The 26,086-nt window shown below is 48.7% G+C and overlaps 1 protein-coding gene across 1 annotated transcript in view; it reads right to left on the bottom strand.

The window, feature by feature from the left end:
- COL27A1 (collagen, type XXVII, alpha 1) overlaps nucleotides 1-26,086 on the bottom strand; it is a gene marked incomplete at its 5' end in the record, with an annotated part of 44,342 nt that overhangs the window by 11,482 nt on the left and 6,774 nt on the right. Inside the window, 8 exons of the mRNA XM_008945173.1 lie at nucleotides 1,494-1,547; nucleotides 3,021-3,074; nucleotides 3,488-3,541; nucleotides 3,704-3,760; nucleotides 8,442-8,495; nucleotides 8,804-8,857; nucleotides 10,253-10,360; nucleotides 10,468-10,521. Of these exons, the coding sequence (XP_008943421.1) occupies nucleotides 1,494-1,547; nucleotides 3,021-3,074; nucleotides 3,488-3,541; nucleotides 3,704-3,760; nucleotides 8,442-8,495; nucleotides 8,804-8,857; nucleotides 10,253-10,360; nucleotides 10,468-10,521 (489 nt within the window). The remainder of the gene's footprint in view (nucleotides 1-1,493; nucleotides 1,548-3,020; nucleotides 3,075-3,487; nucleotides 3,542-3,703; nucleotides 3,761-8,441; nucleotides 8,496-8,803; nucleotides 8,858-10,252; nucleotides 10,361-10,467; nucleotides 10,522-26,086) is intronic.

Raw genomic sequence — 26,086 nt, 5'->3', positions numbered from 1 at the left:
TGGGAGCCTGACTTGAGGGTGTGCTTTTGGATAATGGTTGGAAAGAGTTGTATAAAAAGGAGATTTATAAAGTCAGTTGCTCCAGTGCTGGGGAATGAACAGCTATTTGGTTTTATTACAAGTGATTCTTCGTATGTCTTGAGAGTTCTAGGCAGGAATGAATAGCTAGAAGGCAGGGACCTACATTTTTCCTAATACAGAGCAGATGAGGACAAATAAAGCAGGATGAACTCGAGGGAGGACTCAGTGCACTGGCAAACATTAGAACAAGATGCTTAAAACCTGCATCCTCTCAGTTCATTGGCAGCACAGGGCCCAAACAAGGACCCAGCCAGTCTTCTGCAGGGCATTCAGTCAGAGCTTTTCTCTGTGAGGTTGCTCCTTCTCTCTGGGAAAGTTAATGGCTCTGAAAAGGGTATCTGGTGTCTAAAATTTGCAACGCTGCTTTGTGAATGAAGACATAAAAGAAATACTCCTGAGGTTGTTAGCTGTAAAAAGGATTAATTTCTGCAGAATGAATGGAAAACTCAACCTCATCACTTTCACTAGGGCTCTCTTAGTGAGCTCATGTACTAAGGCACTTTTAAATTGAAGCACTGCATTTTCTGTGCATTGTTTCTCCATCTGCAGAGGACCAGGCAGGCCAGCTACATGAAAGAAATACTCCTGGGGGTGCTTCCTCTGCTATTCATTAGACTCAAAGGCAGTTCCAGATTGTCCATCGATGGGTAGAGTTTATTTATCTTATTGCCTGGTATGTCTTTTGCCAAGAACACCTACTGCAGGTTAAACTATCTTCTGGCATTATCTCAGCAGAGTCAGGTTAAAAATCCTGACATCTGCCAAAAAGGAACAGGAATTTGCTGAGTATTGAGGTCACATACTTATGTTTTAGCAAAAAAAAAGTCCCTGATCTGTAAGAATAATTAGCAAGCTGTCATTATAGCCAGATGTGGAGGTAGGAATAGGTATGAAGCACCCCAATGAACTCTGAAGGACCCACGTGTGCTGAGTTTCCCTGCTCAATAAGGGCAAGAAATTAAAGAGACTCTTCCAAGAAATGTAACTGCATGGATAAATGGACTTCAAATCTGGAAGGTTTCAAGCCAGAGAAATTTATGGTTCAAGTGAAAGAGAGAGACACTTGCCTGGCTCAGGCCTCCTTAGGGACAGACGAGCCAGCTGTGGCTGGAGGCACCACAAACTATGGGAAAGAGACACAACCCAGGGCAATGACTAAAGACCTGCCCAAGAGTCACCCATCCTGCTGGAGCTGTAGTTGTCTTGATCTTCTCCAGCTTCACAAGGCCAACAGACTGTTGGGCTTGGCCACTCAAAGACATGTTTACAGCCCTCCCACTAGGCTCCCCACAGTCTTTCGAGGCGTAGACCATAGACCAAACCACACATGCTGGGGAAAAACATGACAGTCCTCTTAACTAGCCATTTTCTTTAAACTTGGGACACTGTAAATCCACCCTGCTGAAACCTACCACATCACCTTTGGATCCCTTTGCTCCTGGCTGGCCTGGTGGTCCAGGATCCCCCTACAAAACATAAGCAAGAAAAAGCTGCTTGAAATTCTCTCCTGGCAGAATCTTGCAGGAAGTACAAAGAACAGCATTTATTTTTTGGTGCCCCAACATTGCTGCCTGTATGGAAACAATCTGGGGGAACAGCCTGTGCTCAGAGAGGCCTCCTGGGGAACAAGGAGTGAGGAACTGTCTCCAGAGACCATTCAACAGGGTGTCAGCTGGAGAAGCAGCAATGCTACCCCCTCACTTGGGTAGTGTTTGGATTCATGGAAATCACTCCCTTAATTCCAGATGGCACCTCAAAAATAGTGCTGAGGAGTGGGCAGGGAGGAGCCTGTTTTGGGACAGGTACTGCAGAAGCTACGTGCAGAACAAGTAGTTCATACAGTGACTGTGTCTTTAGTGTTGGTACCAGCTCTCTCTAGCAGGCTGCAGCCCTTCCCTTGGTTTCACCTGGATTTCAGACATTAGGGAGCTACCTATGGAAGAATAAATCAGGAAGGATATTCCATTGCTCTTATACTTCCCCATCACACAGGTCTCCATTTTTTCTTCTGGCCATCCAGGTGTTTTCGTTTGTTTGGGTTTTTTTTAAATGTATTTATGTCAGGTGCAATTTTTGGACTAGTATAAAATAGATTATAAATAAGGATAAACCTGCAGAGCTCTCCTCCTTTAGCTTGCTTCTGAGTCACATGTTTCTAACAGCTCTTTACTAAGGACAATCCAAAGCTCCTGCTTCCATGTGAAACACTGATGTCTGAGGAGATACCACCCCTCAGAATAAACTCCCTCCACTGGGGAATGCAGTAGCTCTACCCATTTCTAGGCCATAACACTGAGCACTAAGATTTTACCCCAAAATAGAATCTGTTATTCTTCTGAGAAGCCCTACAAAGCATGGGTATTTATTCAACTTTATTTCCCAACACAAATACATTTAATGTGCTGCTGCACTCACAGTTGCAATAGCCACATATACAAATTAGACACTGATGTATATAGCAAAGGAATAAAATGTCCTGCTCTTAAATTTGGATTTAATTTAGTCTTTCATAAATACACTGGTTGAGAGGCAACACCATCCAGGCCAAGAACATGGTCTCACCTCACACTGTACAGGCTCTCACCAGTGGCATGCCAAATGTATCATTTCCAAGTGGACCTTTCCACTGCCATTGTCATCTCCCACTACCCATCTTCCAAGATCTCTAGTCCCTCCTGGATCATTCAGAAAAGGCCATTTTGAAGTCAGGCTTCTGGGAGTGACCCCTGCTTCATCACCCATTTATTAGTCCAACATACTAAATGTCCCTTTGAGTCCATGACTCAAAATGTCCCTTCTACAGGCCTGGCTTATGGAAGTACAGACATTCCACAGCTGGCCACACATCCCTTACTGCAGCCCTTCCTACCTGCCCTCCTCTGTGCATCTGGTTTTCACATACAAGTGACATTAGCTTACAACAAAGCAGCATCTCTTACAGGTAAGCCTTGCTGTCCAGGTTTCCCTCTTTCTCCATCAAGCCCTTCTTGACCCTTAAACAAAAAACAGAGAAAGAACACGTGTTTGTTCTTGGGTATTTTTGTGGCAAGGGGAAACAAGGCCAGGGGTAACATGCTGTTTGGGGCAGGAGAAGATAGAAATGTCTGCACTCTGCTACTGTAGAAGTGCTGAAGTTGTGGTACATGCTCATGGACATGCTCCCATGGACATGCACTGGAAAGAAAGAGCCAAGAGGAACTGCTAATCCCCATCTAAGCAGTAAAGACAGCTAACATGTCCAATGTAGAATTACTCCTTGTTTGAAACACAGCCGTGTGCAGTGGCTCACCAAGGACAACAGTGGTTTATGAACTGTGACTGCTGGGCAACGGGGAGACATGACACAGACTGGTAACACTCCCCCAAGACAAACATTTCTGAATGATGTATTTGGAATAAGACTCACAGGATAACCAGGGTCTCCAGGCTCCCCTCGATCACCTCTGTCACCAAAGGGGCCCTACGACAACACAACAAAGACTTAAGGTGGACATACACCATCTGACACCCACAACATCTCAATGGCTTGTGCATCTTCCTCAAGTCAGGAAGCAATGCAATAGCTAATCCATCTGTAAAAATCAGGCCAGGATTGAGGAGAGAAGGGATTTTAATGTCTTACTCTGTCTCCAGGTGGTCCCTGTGGGCCTTCTACCTTCCCGTCATCACCTTGTTCTCCCTGTGAATAAAAATGCCAGGATTAACACAGACAGCAGATGCTTCTGTACAGACCTGACCCAGTCCTCCCATATCCTGGGCTCCAAGTCAAAGCCTCTGTTGAATTTACTAACTTTTCATCCAAAGAAAGTCTAAACAATTATTTTTGCTGCTGTTTCACAACCTGGAGCACACTGACTCTTCACATTGCTATCCTGCTGTCTTTGGGGGTTATTTCTGCTCGGTCCAACTGTCCTCCCCAAGGAACCAGGTGCAAAGGGTTATTTTTAACAATCCTAAAACTAAGCATGAAGCATGTAATTATAACAAGATGGGAAGTAGTCCTCTGACTCTGACTTTTATTGCCGACAGTCAAAACAAACTCTTTAATTAAACATTCCCCCACCCTCAGTGAGTGCTGTCTGGGCTGATGTGGGAACGAGGGTGGTCTGGATGGGCTCCCTGGTTGTGTGCCACCACTGTGGGCTTGTCTGACAATGGATCAGGTGAGAGGGTCAGCCCCTCACACACTCCCTGTGAGAGGAGCTCCACTCGTTCTTTGGATGCTCCATGGCAAGTGCTCAGAGCTCATGGTCTAGCTGGTAGATAATATCACCGGTTATTTATAACAGAGGTCTCTCTAAACATCCTCTGATAGATCCCTCAAGACTTAACAGAGACACTATCTTTGCTAATTCTGTTGTGTAAGTCACTCAGGGTCACAGTGTCCTACTTTCTCTGGAGGCTAGCTCAGGGTTGGCTGCTTCTTGGCTCCCCACAGCTACAGTCCAGCTTCTAAACTTTCTGGCCACTCCATATCACCGAGGCTCTGGCGCTCTGGCTCCTCAGGATGAACATGTCTCAGACGTTCTTTGATGCAGCCACCAGAGAGAGGAGGTCTGAGGGGTTCTGCCACAGTGGAGCTGCTGTGTTTGGAGCACTTGGGTTGTTCCTAGAGCCTTAAACATCTGAATCTCCACAGCTACGTAGAGCCAAGTTTTCCACAGACTTCTGTAGTTCTCAGTGTAACTCATCAGCCCTTTCTGGTGTATTTGTGACTGCCTTTGACCTTTTCTCTCGGCTACTCTCATCTTCTGTTTGAGTTGCAGCTGCTGATAGTAAAGGTGCTTGGGCAATCTGTGATCCTGCCTTTAGAGCCAGCATCTGGGGTGCTTTGCTTGTCTGTGGTGTTCGGTGATGACAGAGCTGGAGCAGTCAATAACCCTCAGTGAAAAAGCTCAGACAGTGGAGCAAACAGCTTCTTTTCTGTGGCCATGGTGTGGACTGGGGGCTGTGCCATTGCTGGGAGAGACAGGCTGACCCACACTGACTTCTTATGGGCTGAGCACTGGTACTGACATCTACAGCTTGGTAGAACAAGGCTCAAAATTTGGCAAAATCTGTTGCAGTTGACCTCAAGAGGTAGCAAAGAGCTCAATGCACCTCTCTCCATGATATACTTGATGACAGTGGCATTTTCTTGCTCTGCTGCTGCAACATGAGTTGGATGAATGTTGCCAAGATCTCATATGTACTCAGAGGTGATGGTTAGATTGTCCTTAAGAGATTGTGTTCTCCAGGATGCTTCTCTGGGCTTTTGGGGAGTTATCATGGTAGAAGAAATATACAGCGAGAGATTGTGCCAGGATGCTTTAAGAATATAGTACTGAGCAATATGGATGGAGAAATTTGGGTGGCAGAGTAGAGAGGAAAGTTATGCCCAACAGGCTCTGCCAACAGGTTCCAGTGCTACTGAGCATGCTGGTTGAAGCCAGCAGCAGAATACCTGGCCACTGGTTTGCTTTTGAACCACTACCAAAGGAATGTAGGCTAGAAGGGAAACAAAGACATCATTTCTAAAGCCTCAGGGGAAAAAAAAAATGATCCCTGTATATGCATTAGTGTGCAGAAGTCTTGGCACTGATTGCTTCTTCCCAAACAGGACATGAACACCTTGCCACCTGGGAGCTGAGACGAGCGTGGTGAACTCAAAGCAAGCTCATAATTCTGGGGACCCTTGAAGACCATCAAGACTCACAGACTTCTTCCCCAAAGCTGAGTTGTGACTTTGTGTCCCCTTGAGTCCAATCCCCACCTTGTCCTTTCTCTTCTGACTTGAGGAAAAACCCTGCAGCCTGGTCAGCTCTAGGACTGTGAGACTGAGCTCCTCCAGGACTTCCTGATGCCTCATCTGCTCAAGAGGGAGATGAAAGGTCTGTGCTAATTCTTTGGAAAGTTGCAGTGAAAAAAAGTTGAGTAAAGGGCAGCAAAGTAAACATGTTGGGATACAAATGGAAAATGCATGGAGAAGAAGGGGAAGGCTTGTTGTTGTTGGCTCCTGTCCCAAAGTGAGATACACCAGTTTGTAATTTTTAAAAGGATCCCATCTGGACTGCTTTAAGCAGCTGCCAAGTGCAGGCGTCTGCTGTGAGCAAGGCCTCTTTGAGGAGCTGTAAATGCATTAAATGTGGCAGAGTAGCTGGCTGCTGTGGCACAGGGGAGCTGGGATCCACAGGGATGCCCCTCACCAAGCTGCTTTCTTCCCTGGCAAGGGACAGACCTTCCCCACCAGTATATACCCTCCTTCTTCAGCACAGTCAGGTTTACCATGCTGTTTAAAGCTCACAGAGCAGCCATGGTCCCACATTAATTTCCTCTTAATTTCTGAAGATTCAGGCTTCTATTTTCATGTTTACATGTATGTGTGTGGTTACAGATGCCTGGAGAGAAGGAATCTGTCTACCCTTAGGCTGGGATCCTGGCAACTGTGGGGAGATGAGAATGAAGGATGGATGATAAGAAAACTTAGATACAAGGCTTTTGTGGAACACCTGGATGCTGCAGGAAGCTCAGCACGCTCTCCTCGTTCAGCTGGAGCTGCTCCCCAGCAAGGTGCCAGCAGACCTGCCCACCTTCCATGAGGCCGTGGGTGAGATCCAGCTGTGCATGGTCACCAACAGGCCTGACTGTTCTCAGCAAGAGCATGAGATGCTCTGGGGTCTCTGTCAGGCTTCAGCTTGGCCACTTGCATGTAGAACTCATTTTATCATCAGGGTTGCTGCGCTCTGGTGGCACAAGATCCATGTTATATCTGAGGGATCTAGCTGGTAGATAATATCACCAGAATGCTCTTCTAGTGCCCATTTGCAGAAGAGTATTTGGTTGGTGAAAGGGAGAGTCCTTTGCTGAGAACCTCAGTTTAATGATTTTGGGTCCATTTACTAATGAAATGATGGGAGCTTTCAAGAAGATGCCAGCTTTCAATATTTTAAAATAAATGAACAGCCACAATTTAAACAACAGAGATCCCCATCTGCACATCTCTTTGTCCTGCTGCTGCGAGGCCAAAGGCTGGTCCTGCTTTTGGTAGTCACGACTCACAGCTTTTTGCCAGGATGCTCACGTGGGACTGTGAGAAACCTCTGGCCAGGCTTTCAGTTGGCAATGTGCTTGGTTTGGACCTCTTGCATTCTTCTCCTGGGCTGGTTCTGCTCAGTTAACACTTGCCACTTCCTGCATGGCCACTCAGAATACACCTGAGGAGGAATGCTGCTGACGTCTGGAAGAGCAAGAGGTGCAGCTTGGGAAGTGGATGGAGCTGGTTAGAAAGGCTGGGGGTGGACAGAAAGCTCAGCAAGGCTGCACTGGAGATGCCAAGCAGCAGGAACATCAGCAGCTGTTCTCCACGGATGCACTTCAGCAGCGGGAAATGAGAGGAAAAGCAGCATGACCATTGTTCATCCCCAAAGCAAAACGTCTGAGGCACGTGAATCTCTTAGTGGGACACCCAGTTCACCCTGCCCTGCTGACTGCTGGCCACCAGCACGGGGACTGACACGCAGTCTCCAGGCAGAGCAGAGCAGAGAGAGCAGCTCAGGAGCCTGAGCTGAAAGGACACGTTCAGAGCCCCAGCCAAGACCAGCCCTCGGGATCTCTGTCCACAACCCCCTATAAGCAAGGGAGCTCCTGCCCAGCTCCTGGGTGATCACGCCCTTGAGCAGAGGATGGTGAGCCCAGGCAAATCCCACCAGGCTGCCCCCAGCTCCCCGACTGGAACCCATTACAGCATGAGTCACTGCTCCAGCCTGAACTGGTTATGGCTGTGCTGACTCAGCAAGAGGGGGAAACAACACGGGCAAGCTGCTGTGGAAAGAGGGCTCTGACTCAGGGGCTTGCTGAGGGGCGTGGGGGGACGAGTGAGGTCAGGGGGTGGTGGGTGATGAGGGAAATGGGACAAGGGCAATGGAGAGGAGACCGGTTTGGCCTCGCTTACAACACACTCCTGGCTGATTTAAGCACAGATGGGCAGCTTGCTGAAAATCAGCTGGTTTGTGCAGGGTGCTGTTGTGACCTGATCACAGAAGGCTACTGGTTCGATTTCTTTTGGCTTGGGGATTGTGCAGAATTTCTACAGAGGCAGGAAAAACGTGTCCCCAGAGCACACAGCAGCTGGCTCGGCCACTGCTGCAAGGGCACATGGTGTCTGCAAGCACGTGCCAGTGGCACGGGTGTCCTGGTGCTGATCTGCAGAAGTTAAGCTGCAGCAGGAGTTGTGGAGGTGGCTGTGGTGTAGAGGCACCTCTGACACAGGTAGAGGAGGAGAGCGCAGACACGTGGGTGTTAGGGCAGCAGGGCAACTGTCTCTACATCAGCTCAGCTTCCATAGTGATGGGAGGAGAGATGGTTAAACTCTGCAGATTTACCTTTTCCCCCTTTGGCCCCGGTGGTCCAATTGGCCCTGGTGGTCCCACATGGCCCTGTGGAGAGCAGACAGTGTGTGAGGAAAAAGCCAACCTATGTGACTGCAGGTCCTCCCTAGTTCCCTGTCAGATCTTGCAAGCCTTGTGTTGCACACCCCAGCTTTGGAGGGACACATGGGTCATGGCAGAGAAGAACCAACTGCTTCTGGAGAAGTCATGGTGGTGCAAATGGAGACAAGAGGAAGAACCAGACTGAACTTAGGATCAGAAATAAATACTAGCTTAAGAACAGTTCAGCATCCTGGAGTGGCAGTTCTGTTGCATTTGAGAACAGATAGAAGCTGGGATGAAAATACACTCCTTACCTGGTAACCCTTTAAGCCAGGTTCCCCTTGAGCACCCATCCTGCCTGGAGCACCCTGGAGAGGCAAGCACACAAAGCACTGTGAGTGGCCCAGGGGTTTTACCCCACAGAGGAGGCACTGGGCTGTGCAGAGCAAAGCTTAGCACCACCAGTGGCCACCAGTGAGCTTTGCTGCAGCCATCTGAAATGCTCTTGCTTGGCTGTAACCTCTCACACGTGGAGAGTGATGCTAGGAGTCCATTCTGTGTCTCTGCCAGTCTGTAGCAATAGGTTCCCCACCTCATTCAGATTTGCTACCAGAAATGGCTGCACAGTGTGTGCTCTTCATCCCTGCTGCTGGATGTCTCTTTTGCACCCAAATTAGCTTTGTGCTAGGAAGTCCACTAGTGAGACCATTCTCATGCATGACCCAATCCTAAAATGCTGGGAGGAAACCTTCCAATGTGGGCTGAGGCCAAGAAAGGAGTTTTCTGGGTTGTGATGAGGGCACTGCAAGAGCTGTTTATCATGTCTTTAGGAGACTGAATAAAAGGGTTTAAATCAGATCATCAGATTAAAGTGGACTGCAAACTTCCCATCTAATCCCATTTAGCATGGAAGAAAGCAAGCCCTTTCCACAAGCTCAGTCCAGCAGACTGCTGCTTAGCTATTGCTTTGCTTCCTTGTGAAATAATCCACAGAGGCTTTGCCAAGGAATACGAAGGGAGGATATATGGGGAGACCATATTTTTTAGTACAGGAAAATACTATCAGCACAACCGTTACTCCATCAGTCATTTGCTACTGTTCTGAAACACCACCACGGTTCCCACTTCATAAATAACTTGGTTTCTCGCTAAGTTCTACCCAATATGGTGCAAGAAGTTTCTTTACCAGCCTGCAATGGACGAGGAGGGACTTGCTGAGAAGGAGACCAGTGATTTGTCTCATGTGCCTAAAGCAAATTAACTTTCTTCCCTCTCCACCATACTATTGTTGCTCCCTCTGAAAGCCTCACCTTCAGCCCCCAACTCAAATCCTTCCCCATGCTATCTTTCTTCCTGCTGCAAGTGTTTTAGATAAGTAGATCAAGAGTGGGTGTAGAAACAGGGCAGAAGTCCAAGGCAGAGTTCCTTACAACAACACAGATTGACTTGGAAGCAGCTCTTGCCATGAGTGTGCAGTCTCAGAGGGAAAGATCTTAGCAAAAAATAGCTTATCAGCTCACTTCCTTCTCAGGAAAAATCCCCAATATTTCAGCCCATCTGGGGAGCTGTGAAGAACCACCACGATGCCACGTGAGCTGGGGTCACGGGGCACCAACACAAACACCACGAAACCCATCTAAGATAATTTCACTTTCTGTGCTCTGAAGCCTCTGCTGGGTTCTCTGCTTCACTCAGGCCTGTGCCCACCACTGCTAGTCAGGTTTCTGTGTGTTGTGTTCAACCATTTGCAGAGCTCTTCTCACCATAGGTCCCAGGGTACCTCGGGATCCTTTAGGGCCTTGGTTCCCCTTCGGCCCCTCCTTCCCTGGAGATCCTGTCTCGCCAAGCTGCCCCTGGTAGCCCTTGCTGCCCTGCAGAACAAAAGCACTGACATTAATGTAGAACAGAGAAATATCAACAATGAGCAAAGAAAGGGAGATCCAGAAGAGGAGATGTTACCAATGGGAGATGTTCCTACCTTCTGGCCAGGCTTGCCCTTTTCCCCCTGTTTTCCTGGTTTCCCTTCTGGTCCCTAAGAGAGGAAAAAAAAAGCTGTTGGAATGGGAAAGCAAAGAAGTCCCATCCTAACCAGCCATTCCCAGGCTACTTTCCTTGCACACTCAACCCTGACAGTGTCCTCACCCATCCTATCCTATCCTATCCTATCCTATCCTATCCTATCCTATCCTATCCTATTCCAAGGTGCTAACAAGGAGGCTAGGAAGTCATGCAGGTAAGGCCATGGTTCACTGTACTACAGCTGGAGGATGTCTGAGTTTGTTCTGGGGGTGCTCCACCACATGAAGAAGGAAATCTCATTGCTTAAATGTGGAGAGATCTCTGTGCCCAGGTGCCTACAGGGCAGCAGGGCTGAAAAGGTGGTATTTTTAATCCTTGGATCACACATCAAAGACAGGCAGGTGATGTCCATCTGTCCTCAAGGATGCAAAAGATGGATCTCAGAAGTGCTGCTTGAAGACAGCAACCACTAACCTGAAAAATGGACCTTCCCAGCCATGGCTAAAGAAGGCCTGAAACATGAAGAACACATTTACCCTGGCTCCCAAAAATGTTTCCTCTCGTCTGCAGACAGGGCTGCCACCACCACACTACTGCTTCACAAACAGAGTTGCATTGTTCACCAACTCTGGCACTGCACTCACAGGATCTCAGAGCTTTTAATGTGGTTTTAGGATACTGGCAGTGGTGCCATTGCCTCAGCAGCAATTAGCTTCATTTTCACTTTGCAAAAACAGACAGTTGTTTCATTTTCTATTTCCCTGCCATGCACAGCCTTCTGCTCCCAGTGCAAACCCCTTCCCTCTCTTTGCATTATAATTACTGCAACACACAGCACACAGAACTCACAACGTCCTGATCAGGCATTTGGAAATGGAGCAGGATGAGAAACTTCAGGTGGGTGCAAACGCCTCTGCAGGCACACCGCAGAAATTAGCTGTGGTGAGCAACCAAGTATAGCACGCTCTCCTTAGGGAGCCAGGGAGCTCATTTTTTCACTGTTTGACCCTGCTGGCTGCAAGGCAGACAGCATATTTTGGATTTGACAGAAAGAAGTGAAAGTATCACTGAAGAAAATAACTCATGTGCTTTGGCAACTGCGAGGAACTTTTCAGCAGCGTCCGTGCTCCAGGGCGGCATGGCCCCCGCCCCCCGCTTCAGGAGGGATCCTTCTCACCACCACCATGCTGCAGCCTCAGATGAACAAAAGCCATTTATCAAGCTAGCCACATCGCAGGGGTTTCACTCTGATCTGAAACACGGGCCTCAGATGTGCCTGCTCTTAACACAAAGGAGCAATTCAGACTCATTACAGCCCTAAAGAATCGTGCCAGTTTCTCATGTCCCCAGAGGGAGTAGCTCCATTTTACCAAAGTCAAGCATCTCAAGAGCCCACCTTGCCAACACTATTAGAGCTTCCCAGAGGACAGGTCCCTGCCAAGGAGTGCCCAAGTCCTGTTCTGATATCTCTTCCACACTGCTTGGGAGTTTTTATTTGCTATTTTTTGCTGCCAGTTTCCAAGAGATCACTTTTGGAATTATTTTCCCAGAGATGCTGAGCAGCCGCAGTACATGAGGAGTTGTGGGTGCCAAGCCTCCAGCGTGACCCACATGATTTACACTTCTGACAGGAGTACACAAATTCCCACCAGTGAAAACATCAGCCTGGGAAATGGCCATCTCCATCCAGCTCCACAGCTCCCTCACCACTGGACCTGGTACCTGGTGCCTCGACCTCCCCACGTGCCGGCTGCGATGCGTGTAGCAAAGCAGCAGTAATGCTCATAGACCCTGTTCTCAGCAACACCATGACGCTTAGTGCCTTGAAAATCTGGAGAGTGCATAGTGGAATCACTCACGAAAGTTTACTGTCAAAGCAAGATGTGAATGAATAAAGACACAACTGGGATTTCTAATTAGTTGCACAGTGTTTTCCGATCAGTCTTCCTGGAGTGTGCACTGAGATCTTTTGGAAGCAGGGCAACAGACGTTTCTTGCAAATAGGAGAAAGCCCATTTTAAGCTAAATCTGTTCCTGGCCTCAGTGATGGCCAAGCCCTTGATCTTCTCCAGCAGAGTCATTTTGCACACTCAGATGTGCTCCTGAATTGCTGTGCTTTAACAGCTCTTGAAACAAATACTTCCATGTTATGGCTCCATCCTCAGGACGAGGACATGTTGTCCTGTCTCAAAAATGCAGACATCAGTGCACTGATGAGATGTTCCCTTTTATCCTTGTGCAGGGCAGAAGGACCTTGCTCACAGGGGGGGTAATGAGGATCTCACAGCTACATCAGAAGAGTCTGAAGTACAGCTTGGTTCCCCCCACGTGGATAAATCTCCCATGGAAGCAACGGGTAAAACTTGCTTCTACCCTGCACCGGGAAATGTCTTTGCTTTTTGAGGAGACAGGTTCAGGCCTTGACTCTTCCCACTGAGAAACAAAATTTCCACACTACTCCTAAAATCTGCCAGCATTCAAGTTCATGCTGGTACCCGCAATCATGAAGTACAGATATAGGGTTAGAGTCAACTGGGAGAGGGAAAACCAAAACATAAACCCAACTTTGACAGTCCAAGGCCTACTCATAAAAATCAGCCTGATCCACAGAAGCCTGTGCTACGTTCAAACAGAATCTCAGCTTTCTCTGGGTTCCTCCAGCTTGTCTTTCCCTGTTGGTGGAGTCTGAACACAGACAGGGGCCCCAATAAACCCCCTGCACTGGCTTTTCTTCTTCTGACACACTGGCCTCACTGAGCAGGGATCATCTACTCTGGAAAGCTCTCCTGGGTCCTCCGGCTGGGGTGCGGCTCCTTCCTGGTTGCTGGAGAAAAAACAATTGGCAGCATCTCCAACTCTTGTCAGTGATAGTGAGACCAGCTGTCAACCATGGACATCTTCCTTCGGGCCTCCCTCACTGTTGTTAGCTCTCATCTGCTGGTTAGAAAATCTGCTGGTATAAATAAACGGGTCAAACTGTGCTGGCGACACCATCAGCAGAGACGTGGCTTGGATCTTGCAGCCTAAGTCACCTCCTTGAATGGAGCCAGCTCTATCAGCAAAGGCCATTTCTGTGCTCTACCAGCATGCTTTCTAGGACTTTGGCCAGCACAGCTCTGCTGGTGAGCGGGAAGCCTACCATATGTCTGATTTTCCTGGATGTGCTTTCTCCAACTGTGCAGGAATTTTGCCCAGATGAATTTAGAGGCACTTGTCTGGGGTTCCCAGATATGTGGTATCTCCACTTGTGATGCCCCAGATGCAGTTGCTGTTGCAATCCCAGATGTTCACAGGGCACATACACAGGGGTTTGCACAGTTCCCAGAAATCACCACATGGTACATGCCACACGTTACACAGGCTATTGCCCAGCAACACCTTTGGTAGCCTCCAAAAAAGGTCAGATCCTTTTTCTCTCCATTCTTCTAACTCATCTGTCCACAGATGGAAAAACCAGGGCCAGAACAGGGCAGGGAAAAAAAAAAGGATAAAAATAAAATTCAGTGAGATCTTAACTCCATCCAGGGTCTCCAAATTACCTCAGGAACCCAGCATCTTGTGGCACCTTGTTCACTGCAATGTGAAGTTCCCGGGGTTCCTACTCTCTTTAGCAGAGAGAGAAATGAAAGGCAGAAAATATACAAAAGCCTATACATAAGAATAATTAATTCCAAGTTCTTTTTGCTGGATTCATATGAGTTGGGTTAGCGTGCCAAGGCACTAAACACTTGATGCTTTTATTCTCGGGGTTTGTACACATTTTGTTGTATGCTTTGGGTTACTGGTTTGCTGAAAAAACAAATCTTCTTTCCAAGCTTCTTCTGTAAGAGGGATTATTTGTAAATAGTGATTTCTCTTTATATACTGCACTCTTCACTAGAGAAGCATATCAGTATCTCTAGAAGATCATGGTATTTGTGACCAGGGGCAGTGGAGAGCAGCAGTTTTACAAAATTACTTGCCTTCAGTTATGCCAAAATATCCAAGAAAAGCAAAAAAAAAACCAAACTCTTAGTATAGCATTTTTAAAATTTCTTTGCCAGTCTCAGTGAGGACCTAATTTTCTAATTTTTTTTTAGTATAGCCTTAGATATTCCCTTCAGGAAAAAGCTGAAAGGTTTATTTTCCAATGCAAATTTATTAATTTTTAAGGAAAAAAAGAGGCTTTCAGCTCCTGACGACCTTGGCAGCAAAGCCAGGTCTCTTGCACGGCACAGCAGTAACGTTTTTTTGGGAACAAATAAATGAGCAGCCCAGCTTTAAACTCTCAAGACATCAAAAGTTGCAATCTATGTTACAACAACATCCAGAGAAAACAAGGAAGTTGAATGAACTGCAGAGAGATATGCCCCAAATGGAGCCAAACAGCAAACACAGTGTCAAAATCCAGACCCAGACCTCCCTTACACTGAGGTGCTCTGCTACAGGCACTCGAGCTGGGGAAGGGGTGGCTGAGATGTGGCTCCCTGACCTGGTTTGGCTCGTGGGGAGCTGTGGCTCTTGGCACCTCGGAGGGGAGATGATTCTGCTCTGCTTGCAGACTTAGGGCACGGCACAGGAGGGAGGCTCTGCCAGGGCACAGCACCGAGGAGTTCAGACCTTCCCCAGGCACACCTCAGGCAGGTTTAGGATTGCTCAGGGCTGTTGTGGAGCAGAAGCATGTTTTCAGATTGTTTTGGGTGTCATTAAGTGAAGGTCTGAGGTCACTCCTTCCTACCAAAAAGGAGGCAGGAAGAAATAGAAGCAGCAGAGTGCAGCTACTGAATAAAGAGATGTGCCAGTGGTGATGGGAAAAGAAAAAAATGGTGTTAGTTTGAGGCACGGGACATAGAGCAGAAAAGCTGAAGCCACAATAGAGGTAGGAAGCATGAAACATGGGATGACCATGCCCATATTGTTCAGGGCCCAGCCAGCGAGCTCACTTCAAGGGAAATGAAAAAGCCTCATATCATTTCCTACTGCTCAGCAATGTCTCCATATGAGAACCTCTGCTTAATAAGCTTTGATCGAGAGAAGCCTCCCCCCATGGAGGACAGCTCACAAGCACTCAGGAAATTAGTGGGATTATTTGGGCCGGGCATTTGAAGACATAAATGTTTCAGATTTATAAGAAACACATTTCATAATCACTCTGCCTTGCAGTAGTTTGGAAGGGGAGGAGACAGAGCAGCAGCTCCTGCATGAGTATGGGGAAAGAAGAAAGACCCAACTGTTCTTGAGAAGAAAGACCTGATTGTACTGTGAGGTTCAGAGGGCTTCACTGGGTAGTAATGAGCTCCTGGCCTGCTTGTGGAAACCTGAGTGGGAAGTGCAGGTAGAGCTGGCTGGCTGAATTCAAAGTAAAAAGTGAGATGGGGAAATTCTATAAAAAGATCTTGAACGGAAAGACTACAGCTAGTGCCACTGTGCCTTTTCTTTCAGCTGAGTTCCTTGGCTTAGAACGTGGCATCCAAAGAAAATCCTGTATCCCAAACTCTCTGCTTTAGTGCAAATTCTTATCTGCATGCAGATGTTGCTCTGAAATATGCCACTTTTGGTTTTGTGGATGAGGAAGTCTGTTTAGCTTAGTTTTTCTAAGCACTCTAATGTAAGGCAGCAAAGAAAAATAATCTCCAGAGCAGTGCTGTGTGTTCTGAGCTGGTCTGGTTTGGTCTGATAACCCTGAACTGCCACGAATTTGTTGTTCCTGGGAAAATCCCTTTTTCCTCCCCCTTTGCCTCTATTTCCTCTTCTCTAAGGAAGCACAGGGGACAAAAGTACCACCAAAAGGCTTGATAGGTAGGTGGGAAGTGCAGGAAAAGTGCATCCCCTCTGGGCTGTGAAGCTTTCATAACATAATGACACCAAAATGCTCCAAAGAATTAGCCAGTGTTGGAAGCTGACAGCTGAAAGGCACAGTGAGAACATCTGGGCAGTAGAACTCAAATTTATACTAATGAGCACTACTTGTACTCTTTTTTTAGCTCCTCCAAACTCTAAGGGTTAATAGCTTCCTATTGAAGGACACAGATGCCCTGGGGTTGTGGAAGAGGAGGAGAACAAAATCCTCTCTTGCAATAAGGAGGGGAATCTTGGAGTGACTGCCCAAAGAGTGCATCTCCTTCGTCTGAGTCAGGAAAGGAAACTGTGCCAAGTCAATGGGATTTATTTCAGATTCTGGCTCGTTTTGACTCCTATTAACTCGAAACGAAGCCCAGCTGGGCTCAGCCTTGCAGAGCAGCACAGAGCCCAGGCAGAGCTGGCCAACACACTGCAAGGGCCAACGGCCCCCCGGCTGCAGGGGAGCCACCCCCACCCCTGCAAACGGTGATTCCCCAGGGGCTGGGAGAGCTCTGCAACTCCCAGCAAGATTCCAGAGCTCACAGCAATCCTGCTCCACTCCAAAGCTTTCAATGGATTTTGTGGGCTCTCACAGACAGCAGAAGAGCAGAGAAGCAGGAAAAAAGTCCCCACAATAAAATACTTTAAACAGCAAAATCCAGCATGTCCATAAAATGGGGTGTGTGGACTTCCCCAGATGAGGCTGAACCTGGGGCCATCAGCAATGCACTGATTGTTAAAGAAAAGGAGATTGCAGTTAAGGGCAGAGTTGCCCAGGGGTGACAACATGGCTTCTAGAAGGGGGAGGAGAGAAACCTGTGGACTGCAACTATGAGAAGCACTCACCCTGGCCCTTGCTCTTGCCCTGTCAAAGTGAAGAGCTAGAGCCTATTTGACTACATTCCTGAGCACCTTTACTCACCTTTGATCTTTGATGCAAGGCAAATACCTGCTTATAGCTTTGCTAGTTATTGGTCCACACAAGTCATGATACTTCAAAGCTGTTACACCCTCTGCCACTGACCAAACTCCTGCATGACCCTTCAGAAAGTCACTTTACTACTTTGTCCATCTACTGCTAACAAGTTATTCGAGGGTGAGGTTAGGAATAACAATACTCATTTCCTAGATGAAGGGTGTGGGGAGCTCCCTGTTACCACTGACACAATGCTGGGGCTGTCACAGCCCTCCCCTGCACACCGAGCCCAGCATTCTCCAGTCCCTCCATTGCTTAACTGGAGGGTAACCCCACACCCTCCAGCTGAGGAAGTTTAAGAAACTTCTTTCAAATAAGAGCTCCAGAGACAGCCCATAGACCAAGGCACAAACCCCAGCTTTTCCAGGAAACAACAGCTCAGCACGTCATAAAAAAAAATAAAATGATAGATTCCTGCATGGAGAGCAGAGATTAAAACCAGCAGTGAGCCCAGGACTGTCCCTCAGCAGGCTCAGGGCTTTCAGGGAGCTGGGTGCCTTGTGACTGATGTGGCATTGCCTCCCAGCTCCTGTGCCCGGGGTCGATGGCTGGACGCAGTGACAGCAGAGCGAGGCGCTCTGGTGCCCAAAGCCTTTGAATCATCTTTTCAGTGGCAGGAAACAGAAAAGAACAAAGAGGAAAAAAACCACTCCGGGACAAATCCTGCTGTAAGTGGTGTTGGGACAACTTTGCAATAGAGCAGCGTGTCGGATGAGCATGAGCTCCTGCTCTGCAGAGCCCAGAAAACAGCCCCATTTCTGGAGAGACTCTACTAGCTCAGAGGTCCATCCTGGCCAGTGAGTCCTCCTTCCACCTCAGGATTGTAGCCTGCAGATGATGGAGAAACAAGAACAGGATGGGAAGGATGCTGTCCTCAGGACATCATCCAAGGTTGCATGGGGAGCTGCTGCTGCTCTAGGGAGTGATGTGGCCGAGAGCACAGAGCTGGAGCCAAGAGCCACGAGTTCACCCAGCGCTCCATGCTGGGCTGGACAGTGGCTTTATCCTTTTCAAAGCACTGTGAGTTCCCTCAAAAAACCTTCTCAAATCTCCACTCTGGCCCAGCTCCATCAATCTACCCTCTTGGAGGACAAACGAAAGGACTCTGGACCTTGTGGCATCAGAGCAAAAGGGTTTGCCAGCCCTTCCAGCTCTTGCAGGTCTGCTGATGCACATCTGCACCACGCAGCAGGGCCGGCACACGCAGCCAGACCTTCTCTGATGTAATTGTTTATGGCCATTTATACCACTAGAGCCTCTGGCTCAAAGCTTTCCGAGCCCTGACGTGGCTTGAATGACACTGCAGATAGGATTTTGGGTTAAAAAAGAAATGGAAAAAGAAAATGAACTCGGCTCCTGGTTCTGCTGAACAACGAGGGGTTTTCTTGTTTCAGAGCGTGTTGTGTTTCATTACCTACAGGCTCTCCAGTTGCTTTCCTGGAACTGTAAAAGCCTCACTATCAGATGTCTGCCTTGTACGACAACCAGCACAGTTTGAAGCACAGCTGGAAACCCATCACCTCCCTCCTGCCAACTGGCCTGGGCCTTCCATACAGCCACGGGTGCACGGGTTGTCCTCCAAGGCAAGGGCTGAAACCCTGTTTTCTGTAGGTGGAGTGGAGAAGCAGCAGAGGAGAGCACTTCTGAGGGGGGCTGCTCTCAGGGACCACTTGCCTGTGTCCAGGTTGCTGGTTGCACATCAGTGACTTCAACCTTTGGCTCTTACCCATCCTCTGTTGCAAAGAGCAGGATTATCCAGTAGCCAGTTCCTTTGTAGATGCACTCTGTTCACTGAAGAGCCGGGGTTAAAACTGCAGCCCTGAAGGAGAGTTGGCATATGGATGATGCCCACAACCAGGCAAGAAAGACCCTCCTGATTGCTTCTCAGGAGCTAATTAGGAGATCACCACCAGGTGCCCCCGCCTCCCACATTGACTTGGAGGTGGGGCAAGAAGCCACCTTTATAAGAGCTGACTCTGCTTGCAGTGGGGTTGGGGGCTTCTTTATGCAGTGTATGAGGGTGCTGGTTGCTGAAGTGGCTCCTTGACTTTTCACAGGAAGTGGAGTTTCCAGGATGGCAGAAGAAGATCATGAGACTCTCCTGACAGTTACTGTCTGATGGGGTTTAGACTGATTGCCTGAGTCCTTCTTTCCCCCATGGCTTAGCTGTGGAACCAGCTCACTCTCCTTTGCTGTGTCATGTGTTGTGGGTGAATACATTGGTCTGTTCATCCCTCCAGTGGTTTGGCACCTTGGTGTATGATTTAAGAGGAGGGGTTTGGTTGCTGGTTTGCCCATTAATGATAATATCCTTCCTAGTCAGGGAAGTGGTCAGCAGAAGACTCTCCAACAATGATCTTTGGGTATTTCAAGCACCATGGCACTATCCCCTTGTGCACTTACGTGCTGGCAGATAAATTGTCTTTTTATTTTGGCAAACCACACTGTGACACTTGCATTGCTGATGGTTGCCTTGCCATGGTTACACAGGCTGTTGTACCTTCCAGTCTCCCCACAAAATGCAGACACAGCCTTGTCTTGCCTTGCCCATACAGCAAGTCTGGATCTCCAGTGGACAGTTTCTGCTCCCTGCACTGTAGATCCCAGGATCTGTGTCTCCAGCCAGTCTCTCTGAATGGAGATACCCCAGCAATACCTGGTGCTCTGCAAGGTGAGGAGATTTTCAGGTCTTTGCTGCTCATGTGAGCCAACTAGAGGTCAAATGTCCACATCCAGAAGACAGTCAAGATCAAGTTTGTCTTAGAAGATGGAGACCACTGGGAGAAGGTGCTACCCAAGAGAGCAGCTCAGGAAAGGTGCACAACTCTGATGTGATTTTTGAAATCTCAAGTGGGTTTTGCACTGGGCTGTGTGTTACTGTTTCACATGCTCCAGTTTCTCTCTTAGGACCAGAGGGACAACTGGTCCATGGCTCTGCTGAGCAGGAACTGGGATTGAACGGAGCAGTGTGAACTTGGACAAGGTGACCGAGAGACAGAAGATACTCTCCTATCTCAGCTCCAGCTGCCTCCAGTCCTGCCAGCCACAGCTGTGAGACTCATGGACCATCTCAGTTGCCAGGTTTGTTTGCTGAAATCCACTGGCGTTGAAACATGTACAGACTACCCCTGGGGACTCGGCTGGGGCCTCCCTGCTGCTTTGGTGTGAGATTTAAAAGCACAGTGGAAACCAGTTTGCAGAGAGGTTAATTCTGGAAATGGCTGAGTCAAGTCAAAGCTGACAATCTTTGAAGGGTGTTTCTTGAGCACCAAGGGAAGTTTGGCTGTGCTCAGCTGGTGATGTTGTATCAGCACCACGATGGCTTTTTGGAAAAGAGAACCTTGCTCAGCAAAGCCAGACGTGTCCCTGCTGTAGGCACCACTCAGTCACTGGATGAATGTCTCTCTTCTGCATGACCCAGAAGGGGAGCACAGACCCTTCATCCTTCCTCCAGCTTTACCACCCGTGAAGGTGCTCCAGTATTGCTGCCAACCTCTTTCCACTCCTTGCACTGGCCTGGCACCAGCTTAAGCTTACACATGACCTGCCAAGGCCCTCAGCTTCTCCCTGCCCTGCAGGTGCACGGGGCACTGCCAGCACCAGGCTTTTGCCCCAGGCCAATACGTGCAAACCAGGCTGAAGATGTAATAAAGGCAGATCATTTCAGAGCAATCAGACACCTCATTTCCTGTACACGTCAAGAGGACACTTGATAGTGATGTGCCATGTTCCTTTAGACATAAGCAAAATAAAGATTAAGACTAAACACGGCCTTGGTGTTAAGGAAAAAATCTTCAAGAAGTGGTTTAGCTGTAGGAACTTGTGATGAGAAGGGGTCTTCTTCTGGTGCTGTTTGTGGAGGGTGTGTCTCTGTGGGTCCCCTCTAGTTTGAGGCAGAGAGCAACACAAGGTCAAGCTGAGGCATAGGAGAAGCTTGCCTCTGTGTCCATGACTGCAGACAGACATCAGCTTCCTTGAGCTAATGTGAATCTCTTCCAGAAGCAGAAGATGGTCTACACACTCCCAGATAGAGGTTGGTTTGTTGGCATGGGTAACCAGACAGATCCTTGTGTGTGTCTCTCCCATTAATGGCACAGCAGCAGTAACTAACATCTCCCCTCTCTCCTCTTGTAGGATGTCTTGACAGCAGTGGAGCAGGAGCAAACATCTCTAACCCAGGGAACAGTCACTGGATCCAGGCAGGAATGAAGTGAAGCATGGATGTAATGACTCCTGGGTGTCAGCCAGGAGAGGCCAAATGAAGATGCAATAATAGCTGCAGATGAATTTCTCTTTAAAACCATCTAAATGGAGTATTGGACAGCGTAACACTATCACATCAGATGTATTAAAACCATATGCAACATGTGTAATGTGTAAACACACACTAGCTGCAGCACACCCACACCCAGCATGCCTCCTTCCTGCAATGCAAGTGCCTCCAACACCTTCCCCAGGCAATTTCCATGCCACCCTACAGATCCTTGACAGGAGTTTGTCACTGTGCAGCCTTGGTGTTTGCCCTTGGGTGAAGACCTTCAGGATTTTTCCCTTGCAATATTTTTGTCACCGTTGTCCAGCAACCTTAAAAACCTCCGTCCATTGTACACATCTGTGGTGGCTTTTGTGGCACATCTTGCAGAGGGTGGGTTTGACTTTATGTTCCAGCTTCCAATCCTCACTTGAAAAGGAAGGGGTTGCAGTTATCTCCACTGCTTTGCATCTCCAAGCTGGAAACTTTATCTTGGCAGAAATCTAAGGAAGATCCCACTAATATTTGTACATTTTCTCCACAGGAGTGTAGGATAAAAGTCTCAAAGAAAAAATGGGAAGAGAAAAATTATTTGTACTTCTGTCAGAGGACCTCTTTAAATTACCTCAGTGAGTACAGGAACACCAGCCTATGAATTAGGTAAGGGCCAGACGTTTGGCAGGGCAGGCAGTGATAGCTGAAGGTCCCTGAAAGGCTGCTGGAGTTTACACACAAGGATATACAAAGCAGCATATTCAAATAGGAGATGGAAATACAGCAATGTGCAGTAAAAAAACCAAAAGGGAGCGATCACGAGCAGGAATCTTGGCTCCATTGACTCTGAGAAAAAAAATAAACCAGAAAACAGCATCATGTTCCCAGGGACACGCTGGCAAACGGCAGGGCCGGAGTCTGAGAGAATCTGTATTTCTTACTCTCTAACTTAATATGGCTTTTGCATGATTTTAGTATTTTTATTGGTTCTTAAAACATGCAGAAGATAAACACGTGAAGCCGCCAGAAGTACAGTGCAAGGAGGGCGGGTGTCCAGCCCTGCCAGCCTGCAGCTGGGAGGGAGCTGGGATACTGGGGACCAGCCCTGGCCTCTGGTGTGGCCCCAGTCCTGCAAAGAGCTCCCTGTGGGTACAGGGGGCTGTGGCCAAGGATGGCCCTATCTGGGGCAGGACCACAGCCTTATTCTGCATGCTGATGGTGCTGCACCGCAGCATTAAGCCAACGTTTCCACTTTCTAGTGGAGCTGATGCTCAACTCCTAACTTTAGCCCAAAAATAACAAATCCGGCCCCTTTGCTGCTTCCATCCCCTCACCTCCTTCTCCCTGCCCTCCTTTTATCCAGCCACAACGTCACCAAAGGGAAAAACAACAGGCTTCAACATGGAGCATCCAGCCAGCGCTCAGAGGTACCTGCCTGCCCTGCTGCCTCTCCCCCATCCTGGGCAGGATCTCAGAGCTGCCAGCAAACTCGGGCTGCTCCTTCCTTCTGGCGTGCCAGGGCTGCTCACAGGCTCCTGGAGACGTGTGGGGTGGGAGCCAGCACGTTCTCCAGCACCAGGACTGGTGGTAGGGCGAGGACGGGTGCTCCAGCCAGGCTGGCTGCAGCCGACTCCACCAGGCTGCTGCTTCACACAAAGAGCCTTCTGAGTCCACGCTGCCTTCAGCTTTGATCCACAGCAATAATTACCACGGATAAATCACGCTGTCGAGCTGATAAAGTCCATGTTTCAAGCTGAGTGGCCTGACGTGGCTGGCAGAGCAGCCCACAGGGGCACTGGGCAGTGCTATCCTCGCTCTGGCACCACCCAGGGAGCCCCAAGCCAGCCCCTGCCTGACTCCCCTGGCCCCACAGCTCTCACCTCAGAGCCAGAATCACTTTTTTTTTCTTCTTTCTATGGCAGTGAGCTCAGACCTCCAAGTGAACCAGACGTGCCTAGGATATTCATTGTGGATTCAGGAATAATTTCCTGCTAATTTCTCCTATTTGTTTTCTATATTTAAAGAGTAATCCTTAGAAGGGAAAACCAGAAGGAAGCAAGTAATGGTCAGAGGTAAAAGGAAGGCAAGAGCTGGCCATTTCCAACTGCCAGGCCAAGGCCAGCTGTGGCAGGGGAATCTCAGCTCCTCACAGGGCTCCATCCATCCCTCCCACACCCTGCCAGGTGGCTCATTCTGCAGATGCAGTGGAGAGGCACAGTGTCCTAAAGCCTATGGCAGCTCAAGTGTGTGTCCTGATGGAAAGATCAAATTGTCTCCTGGATACAGTTTTTTTTCAAAAATAACATAATTTACAATGGGCAACAAATTACACCTCAGATAACCTTCTGTCCTAAGCAGTGTCTGCATCTCCTTCTGTCTGCCCCTAGATGTTTTGCTGATTGTGGCATGCCCTGTTACAGCAGGGTGAATGTCTACAGGAATTACTGCCCTTGCCAAGGGGAAAAAGAAAATTAGAAAAAAGGAGAAAAAAGGGAAAAAAGGGGAGAAGGGGGAAAGAGAGAGAAAGGAAGAGTGGAGGAAGGGGGATGGAGTGCGGAAGGAGGGAGGGAAGAGTGGGGAACGAATTTTTTTAGAGGGGGGAGTGAAGGGGGAAAAAGAAGGTGGAAAGATGGTGAAAAGAAGGGGGAAAAGGGGGGAAAAAATAGAAAAAAGGGAAAAAAGGAGGGGGAAAAAAGGAAGGAGAAATAGGAGCCCCCCTTTCCAGGGCTCTGCTGGTCCCTGTGGGGCTCGAGGCAACTGCTGCTTTGGGAGGCAGGTGGCCCTGTGCAGGGGCTGTGTGGGGCTGACACTGGTACCCCAGCCCTCTGAGACCCCCCCAGCTGCCCGTGGGGCTCGGGCCCAGAGCCCAGATCCTGGGGAGAGCCATGGGGCAGGAGTGGGGAGCAGCAGGCTGGCTTGCAGACTCACTCGGACACCTGTGAGGCCGGGATATCCAGGAGGACCTTCTTTTCCCTTCAGTCCTTCACTGCCTTTTTCTCCTTTCTCCCCTTCCAAGCCTTGTTCTCCTTTGTCCCCCTGTGGAAGAGAGGAGGGTGGGAGCTTTTCATACCCCACAGCACATGGGTCACTGTACCTGGCTCTTGGGAGAAAAAACCCACCACACAATTAGTATTTCAGGAGGATGAGAGGAAGAGAGCTTGCAAGCAAAAGGATGGATGGGGATGAGTCACAATACACTGGACATTTAATAAAATGAGCAAAACCAGGTTTCTTTCTTTTAAAGCCTCTTGGCTGGAGGAGAGGGACTCCCCCATTACACAGGGTAATGTGAAGCCCTGTGCTTCTCCTGCAATAAGGCTTGAACCTCCTGTGTGAATGAGACTGGTGGACAGGCTCTGAAAGTCACCCAGAAGCCCTGAGCTTGGGATGCTGAAAGATTTTTAGTGGGATGGGTTTGTCTGGAGCACTCACTTGGCTTTTGCTGCCAAATGGGAGCGGGCCCAGGGCTCGAATAAACAGGCTGTGAAGCTGTGTCATCTTGCCCCTGTGAAGGATCTGTCATCAGTAGGTATCACCTCAAATCACCATTCTTACAACTGATGGCACTTTTTATGGAGACAATCAAAAAGGGCAGTTCTGCAGTGACAGCAGACCCTCCACTTGTGCAGCCAGCCAGCCAGCCCTGGCAGAGTCGTTCCACCTGCACCTGCATTAGTGAGAGCTCAGCAACCTCTTGTCTGGTTCAACTGCTCCTGCAGCGAGCAGCAGAGCTCCTGGCCAGAGACACCCTCACATGGAAAAGATCTGGTTTGGTTCAAGAGCTCTTAGGCACAGTTACCAGTGGCAAGAAAATACAGAAGTCTGGACTGTCTTTAAGGAAGAGTCTTTCGGTCCAACACTGAGAGATAAGCACAAGCAGAGACACATGGTAAATAGTTTAACTAGAATGAAGCAATAAACTGCATTGTTGTGGGACAGGCTGCTTGTTCTTTCCATGGAACAAAACTGTTGGGCTGTTTGGAGAGGCTGGCTGGGCAGGGACAGAAACCAGGGTCCTGTTCCAAAGGCAAGGTAGCAAACTCCCAGCAGCTAGGTAGAGAGTGCAGGGCAAGCCCTGAGCGAGCGCCTGGAGCTTTGCCAAGAGGAAAGGGATCTGCTTTCTTTACTTGCTAACAGTATTTGGGTCAGTAGTTCTGGGGAGAGGGATGGAGAGTTCTCCATTTCCCCTGCCAGGCCCAGGAATTCCTGATTAGTTGGAAATTTAATCTGTAAAGACTCAAATAAAACAAGACAAATTGTTGGAAACCGGCTTTTGAAGAACTTGACCTTTTTGGAGATCTGATCGGGTGCCAAATATGTGGGTAGAGGAGTGAAACAGGAGGAGGATGTTTTGTGTGCTCGCAGGAAAAAAAAAAGATCCTTAGAGAGAGGAGGGCTGAGGCTCATGGCAGAGGGGACCCAAGAAACCCCTGGGCCCCGAGCGAGCAGGAGAGCGCAGTTACCTTGGTGCCGTCAGGCCCGGGCGCCCCGCTGTCCCCCTCCAGCCCAGGCTCCCCCTGCACGGCAGCAGCAGGT

Source organism: Merops nubicus, unplaced genomic scaffold (genome assembly GCF_000691845.1).
Source record: "Merops nubicus isolate BGI_N331 unplaced genomic scaffold, ASM69184v1 scaffold13328, whole genome shotgun sequence".
Taxonomy (NCBI): domain Eukaryota; kingdom Metazoa; phylum Chordata; class Aves; order Coraciiformes; family Meropidae; genus Merops; species Merops nubicus.
This window is presented reverse-complemented; position numbering and strand designations above follow the sequence as displayed.